General features: G+C 48.0%; 1 protein-coding gene across 20 annotated transcripts in view; it reads right to left on the minus strand.

Annotated features, from left to right (window-relative positions):
• MTSS1 (MTSS I-BAR domain containing 1) overlaps positions 1–7,318 on the minus strand; it is a 126,425-nt gene extending 119,107 nt beyond the window's left edge. For 8 of the 20 annotated variants that reach the window (XM_039550241.1, XM_039550251.1, XM_039550236.1 and 5 more), the window contains exons 1-2: positions 6,907–7,317; positions 6,603–6,771 (exon numbers count right to left, since the gene is read on the minus strand). In XM_039550241.1, the coding sequence (XP_039406175.1) occupies positions 6,603–6,674 (72 nt within the window). In that variant the 5' untranslated portion in view covers positions 6,675–6,771; positions 6,907–7,317. Of the gene's footprint in view, positions 1–6,602; positions 6,772–6,906 lie in introns of all 20 variants that reach the window. The other 12 variants (XM_039550250.1, XM_039550246.1, XM_039550240.1 and 9 more) reach the window with 6 other exon arrangements.
• Positions 7,319–7,578: the final 260 nt, after the last annotated feature.

Consider the following 7,578-nt stretch of genomic DNA (forward strand, 5'->3'; position numbering starts at 1 on the left):
ATGCACAAGTTTCCATTCAGAGATTCATCAAGAATACTCCACCAACTCTTGCAACTCCTGTACTTCAAAAAAAAAAAAAGGCAAAAAAAAGTTGAGCTTTTCAGGTATTTTACAACAAATATTTGGGTTCAGTTCATGCAAACTCAGAGCTCAGGAAGGAAGCAGTAACCTCCACTGAATATGACCCTCTGTTAGGTATTAACCAGCACTAAGCCTGTAATTACGCAGACTTCTTGTTCTCCAACATTTGTTCAGTCAATTGTGTTTCATGCAGCACTGCACAATTCCTTCCACACTTACAACCTCACAAACCTTACTATGTGGTTCTTGGCATCCTGCCAGGTCTAAAAGGCATACTCTTAAGAGATATTAAAAATCCTTGCCCTGGGTGTATGTCACAGGATAAGCCAGCCCCATACACACTTATGTAGCAAATGTTCAGCAGTTGTATAAATTGTTAACATTCACACGAGTATTTGGATCAAGCAAACATGTGTTCCTAAAAAATAAACTACTCGTGAGTAAGTATGTTCCCAGCTATGCCCTGTTCCTTGAACCCCAGCGTTTAGGCAGGCATGCAGTGGCTCTCTTCCTGCACCATCTTCAGACTTTGCTGCATGTCAATCCCTCCCCCTCCAAGATGTTTACAGAAAGATACTGCAGCTGCTTGGAAAAGGCAAGAAACCCAGTGTATGCAAACCAACGGCCTGAGCAAGCAGGTTGTTGAGAGGCAGAGGGGGTAAGAAACCAGAGCAGCCAGCTACGCTCCAAATGCCTCAGTGGTAAAACCTTTAAGGAACAAAAAAAAGCGGCAAGAAAAGCAGCAAATTAACTCATTTAAGATTTTTTGTGAAGGGGAAGAAACACTAGTTTGCTAGGTTTGAGATAGATAGTTGTCCTAAAGACTGTTGTGTAAGGGACATGAGAGTGCAACATGGCAGGTGTGCTTCCTCTCCAAGCCTGTCTGTTGCACACAAAACCATAGAATGGTTTGGGTTGCAAGGGACCTTACAGATCATCTGTCCCAACTCCCCTGCCATGGGCAGGGACACCTTCCAGTAGACCAGGTTGCTCAGGGCTCCATCCAACCTGCCCCTGAACTCTTCCAGGAACAGGCACCCACCCACAACTTCTCTGGATAACCTGTTCTCAATACACTCACAGTAAAAAAATTTCTTGTTTATATCTAACTGAACACTGCCATCTTTATTGAAGCCATTCTCCCTTGTCCTGTCACTCACTACACGCCCTTGTCAAAAGTCCTCCTCCAAGCCTCTTGTAGACCCCTTTTGGTACTCAAGGTGTAATAAGATCTCCCTGGTTCACAGAGACCTGCCTCTCAAGCCTGTCAAAGTCCCTCTGGATGGCATTGCTCCCCTCCAGCATGGTGACTGCACCACACAGCTGGATGACATCATCAAACCTGCTGAGGAAACACTCAATCCCACTGTTAATGTCACCAACGAAGATGTTAAACAGTGCCGGTCACAATACATGACACATTCATTTTTCCTTACAATAGTTATCATCCTTAACAGCTGGATTGAAACAAGCCCTTAAAATCATTCAACTGAACATTCCTAACCTCCACAGAGATCTCAAGCTTCAAATAAAGCACAGCTGGGGAAGAGCTGTTGCACTACAACATGTCACACTAAAATAAATTTGCCCAGGTTCTCTGCTACGTGTGTGCTGTCCCTTGGATTAACACAAAGGCTGAGGACTTGCAGCTGTACTTGATGTAGTAACTTGTCTCAGCAGTTCTATTTGTTCCATCAAATACTTTTTTCCACTGAGTTTATATTATTTGTGTGAATATCACAAGGCATTCACAAGCAATCAGGGATACTTAACAAACAACTCTTAATTATTGATGTGGCCACCCCTGGGTCCCAGCTTCTACAAAAGCAAGATTAAAATGCTGCTTCTCACTGGTCACTTCCTGAAAGGAGATAAGAGGCTGCAAAAACATAAATGTTTCTCATGCCCATATGTTCATGTCTCTCTCTTCTGCTTTGACCAAGAACTGCAGGACTGAAGGCAAAGGTGCACCACTGCCTAGGCTGGGAGTCCCAGCAGCAGCAATGGAGTTAAGGGTTCACCTCCTCTAGAGTATTAAAGCAGAGGTTACTGCCAGAAGCAAAAAGTTTATTTTATTGCGCTTTCAGCTAAACAAATATAAATAAGGCACATACACATATAATAAAAGAGTTTCTAAAATTTTCCAAAAATTCACACCTCCTTTGGGAACCTGATTTTTGTTGATTATCAGGACAATACCTGCACATCCCTCACATGCAGGGAGATGAATGAGACTAAGTGGTAACACCCACTTGACCCATAAAAATTTAGTAAATCCTGTGACTTGGTATAAATGAAGCCACAGACAACCTGTGTTCATCCAAATGCTCATTACTCATCTTCCTCCCATGCCCACCGCACAGGTGTCAGGTGCTGTGCATACACAGCAAGCCCCTGCTCTGTCAAAACACATGTTGGCAGAAGAGGCAAGACAAATAAACAACAAGCTAAAAGCCAAAGAAACACCATCAAGCAGGTGATGAACTACAAACACAGCCAATTTCAATGTTTTCAGAGGTGTTGTCTTTTTTCTTCAGGATGGCGGAGAACAATGTGATTAAAAGGAATGTAAAATCAACTCAGAAGGAAAAGCAGCATTAAAGAAAATCTGCTCTGCATGAGAAGACAAGTTCTTTTGAAACCCATCCGCAACAGGCCCTCCCAAAAATTAACTGCAATGATTTGCTTTTCACTAAAAGAGATATTGAAATTAACAGCACATTGCAGAATCTCATTTCTCAATTGCCAGAAAAGAGTTACCATTCAGATCAAATACTCCCTTCCCACAGGGAGCTACAGAAAACTCAGCATTCAAAAACAAGCTGCAGAGCGTTTGCACGTAGCACACAGGACTACTCCTCTGAGGGGACATGCATTTTATTTTTGCTTTTATAAACTTTGATTGCTTTGAAAAACATCTTGCATAAGAGTATAACAAATCCTAAGTGCCACATACTCAGTGATGTATCGTAGGAAACACCAGGGCTGTGACAATGGATCAAAATAAGGATGGGATGGGCAGACACGCTCCCACCTTTATGATTCTTTAATCAGATCCTGAAATCTCAAAGCATAGAAACCCAATTCTAGAGCACAACAGCCAAGTACAATTCCCATTGTGGACTTTTCATAAACAACCCTGTCATCATGTACACCACCATATTACTCAACAAATCTGACCCTTGTTTTGTATGGAAAAAATGGACTTCCCTTGTCAGGGGATTGAAGTTCCAGATGTTCTGTTCAGCCTGGAGGAGACTGAGAGGAGACCTCATTGCAGTCTACAGCTTCCTCACGAGGGGAGGTGGAGGGGCAGGCACTGATCTCTTCTCTCTGGTGACCAGTCACAGGACCCGAGGAACCAGCATGAAGCTGTGTCAGGGTTGGACATCAGAAGTTCCGTCACCCAGGGGGTGTCTGGGCACTGAAACAGCCTCCCCAGGGAAGTGGTCACAGCACCTGAGAGATTTTAAGAAGCGTTTGGATGAATCTCTCAGGCAGATGGTGGGATTGTTGGGGGAGTCCTGTGCAGTGCTAAGAGCTGGACTCAATGATCCATGTGAGTCCCTTCCAACTCAGAATATCCTGTGACTCTATGATGTACAATAATGTGCTGTATAAACAGGATGTTTACTAACTGTTGTTATATTTACTCAATAACATCATTTCTCCAAATCACTTAACTTTATGCTGAGTTGTTTTGGAGCAGGTTTTGTTGAGTATTAGCCACAAAAATATTTTTGGTAGAGAGTGGAGAGAAAGTTGTGGTATATGGAGAAAACATTAAAGGCCATTCCACAGACCTCAGCCAGCAAGAGACAATCTTGCTGTCACAAAATGTGATGTGTTAGTCACACTGACATATATTACCCTTATGAAGTTTCAAATCTAACACAGTATACAGAGACAAACGGAAACAATCACATTGCTCAGAATTATAATCCCAGCTTCTGTACCCTTGTCAAGATCAGGCAGAGCTCAAAATTAACAACAGGTACACCTGAGCTAGTTCTGTGTTACTGTGAACAAAGAGAAAAATTAGTCCACATGTACTGCATCTTCATCACCTCAGCTGCAGCACCCATCTGCATCCACTGGCAAGACTTCAGAGTAATTTAAGCTGTTCATTAACCCTACCATCTTTACAACAAAGTTTAAGGTAGAGCAATACATACGATAAAAGAACCTGTGAACCATTTAGTTAAAAAAAAGGCGGATGCTGCATCAAATCCCTCAGCACTGCAGGGCATGTGGGGCCTTGATCACAGCCTGCGATGAGAAATAGGCACAGATAATGCACTTGGGTATGCGTGGGCAGACCCCTACGCAACATCTCCAAGATCCTGCCAGAAACCTGCCCACACAGATCTGACTACGTGAAACAGCACTTAAAATGCTAATTTTCACTTTACTACTAAAGGTATGATTAGTTGAAAGGTTCTGGTTAACTATCAGAAAATAGCTACTTTTCCTTAGAAATTGTTGTGTTCCTTTGTGCACAATTCACAAAGAATCCTAGTGCATCTCATGAGCAGTACAGCATCAGCTGCATCAAACCAAACTACAGGTAAAAATTCTTTGTTCTACTCATGCTAAATAATGAGCAGTTTTTTTAAACCATAACAACTACCATGCTGCTAAAGATCTGCAGTGATTTCTTCCAAACCTCCCCCCTCAGTTCACAAAACAGGTTCCACTACTACAGAGCATTAAGAAAAAAATATTCACACCTGTGCCCATCTTCATAAGCTCATGTCAACATGTTTTCTGATGAGCAGCATTCCCATGCAAGTAGCAATGTGTAGAAGAAAAAAAATGAATCCACAGAGGCCCACTGGCTTAAGAGTAAGAAAAACCAAATGCACCACTTATGGAAAGAAGGAAAGAATAAACATACTCAGTGTCCCTCTGTGATGAAACCCAAAACCACACTTCATCTGGAACAGAACATCTCCTGCGTGTTCCATGCACTGCCCACTAAAGTGATTCCAGGATTTGTGATCGTTTCCTGCTTTTGGGGGGGTTTCTTTCATTTTAAAGTGCAGTCATTATTAAAAATCCAAGGGGGTTGAGAGCCTGAGGACCACCACTGCCAGGTCTGCAGCACTATCCTGACAGATATACACAGACTCCCCCCTCCTCTCTGCAATCTACCTGCTCTTGACAAGCCACGCTTTTAATTAAATGTCTCCTAAGATCTGTTGAGAGGAAAGTGCATATGAACACTTGCCAAAAAAAAACTTCTAGTGCAAACAGCTTCTCCACACCCTCCCTCCCCCCCCCCCCGCAAAAAATACACTAGAAGCCATTAACCTCTGCCAGGCTCCCTCCTAGAGCAGACCCTGTCCTCCAACACTACTCGGCAGCTCTTTCTCCCGCAGCCCTCGCTGCTCACCAGCCCTGCATGGATTAAAACACCCAGAGAAATCCCGTGCCCCTGCTGGGAGAAGCACAGCACGCACGGTTGCCGCCTTTAAATTACGGCAGTCCCCCATTATTTGACACGTCTCTCAACATCTCCCACAACGGCATCCTTCCCAGTCGGCCCAGGCAGGAAGACAAGCTGCCCTTGTCCAGGGGAACACTGCAGTATTCTGCAGTACGGCCGTATGCCGGAGGCTGGGCGCCTCGAGCCCTGGGGTTTGGGGGAGACATGACGGGCAGAACACAGCAGCGCTTTTACGCTCTTTATTTCCACGAGAGAAGGGTGGGAGGCACCCGCTCACCCAAATAAAACCCTGCAGAAGTGCCCTTGGCTGCCAAGGATAGGTTGGGAGCGCCTCTCTCAAAGGGACCCTTTGGCAGAGACGGGATCAGCACAGTCAGGCTTCTGGTGGCTGGTGGAGGGACCATTCACAGAAAGAAGGAAATGCCACCTCCACGAGCATATACAGCGTGAAAATAATACCACATAAACGACTGAGCTGCAATTTTAATTCAGGCACACATCAACTTTTGAACATCTCCAGGCAGAGATTTTTTTGCCATCGCGCCCATCACCCTGGCACCGAAATGCTCACACTGCCCTTCCCAGCCCCACCCCACGGCTGACATGCTCCGTGCCCGGCTCCGCCGCACCACGCTCCCGCCCCGCTGCATTCATTCTGCTACCGATCTGACAGCCCACACCAGGGGAGAAAAAAGGAGAAGAAAAATATTTGTAAAATAAAGAGGCAGGCTTGGAAATCGCTGACCCTGGTGCAAGGTAACAGCTTGCATATTTGAGCAGGACAAATAGAGAAAAGAGGGAAGGAGGAGGGAGGTAGAGGTGGTGTCCTGCAACCAACTCGCAAGCCCCAAACCCTGGGTGTGAAGCCAAGGAGCCCCTCTACCGGGCTGGTCCGCCGGCGGGGACGCGGACCCAGCCCGGGCAGCGTCCCCCCAGCGCCCCGGGGGAGGTCGAGGCCGCCGCCAGCCCCCGATGCGGCTGCACCGCCCGGGGCGAAGTTTCGCCGGGCCAGGTGGGAAGAGGCTTCCCCTCCCCTGTGCTCCCCCACACCCCTTACCCCTCAGCCTCTTACCTTCATGTCGCTTATGATGGTCTGGAAGAGCCCTCCGAGAGCACTACATTCCTTCTCTATCACAGCCTCCATTTTCCTGGCTCGAGCTCACTGGAGGAGCAGGATTTCACCGCTACCGCTGCAACTGCACTGCTCAGCTGGAGGAAAATCAGATACCCCGGGCTCCCACCTCACCCAAAAAAAAAAAAAAAAAAAAAAAAAAAAAAAAAAATCACCACCAAAACGGAGGGGGGGTGGAGGGGGGAAGGGGCAAACAAGCTAATGTAGGCAATGAGAGGGAAAAAAACAAAACACCCCAACACACCTGAACCCCTGTCTGCCTGCACCTCTACAACGGGATAAAATCCAGCGCTACTGGCGCTTCTCTACTACACGCACCTCCCCGGCACCCGGGCACTCAGCGCCGAGCGGGCACTACGAGCCCATGCGGGAGCAGCCACAGGCCCCATCTCAGCGCATCGCGGCCCCAGCCCCCCGCGCCTCCCGGCACGGCAGCGCTCAGGGCAGCAGGCGCCCGCGGCGCTGGGCGAAGCACACTCCGAAAAGGGGCAAAAAAAAATTGTTCTCTATAAAACAGGCTCGAGCGTCAGCCGGTCCTCGTGGAGCAGCCTGGAGGAGTCTCTGCCAACCCCAGCGGACCAGGCTACAGCCAAAGCACCCAACCCCGCTGCCTGCCCTTCTCCGAGAGCAGCCCGCTCCGCCCGCCCGTGCCGCTCCCGCGGCGGCAGCGCCCGCCCCCGCCCGGCCCCGCGCCGAGCACCCCGCCCGCCCCGCCGCGTCACCAGCGCGGCCTCCGATTGGCCGCGCCGCGGGTCTGGGGACCGCGGGTTCGCGCCCCGCTGCCGACGGGGCGGCCCGAGGGCTCCGTCGGTCCCGGTCCCGGTCCCGGTCCCATCCGTCAGGGCAGGAACTGACTTGCATGTTTAGGATTCGGCGAAGAAACTGGTTTTTTCTGTTGACGTTCGCCGAAATGGCC

The sequence above is a fragment of the Corvus cornix genome, chromosome 2, assembly GCF_000738735.6.
Source record: "Corvus cornix cornix isolate S_Up_H32 chromosome 2, ASM73873v5, whole genome shotgun sequence".
Lineage (NCBI taxonomy): Eukaryota > Metazoa > Chordata > Aves > Passeriformes > Corvidae > Corvus > Corvus cornix.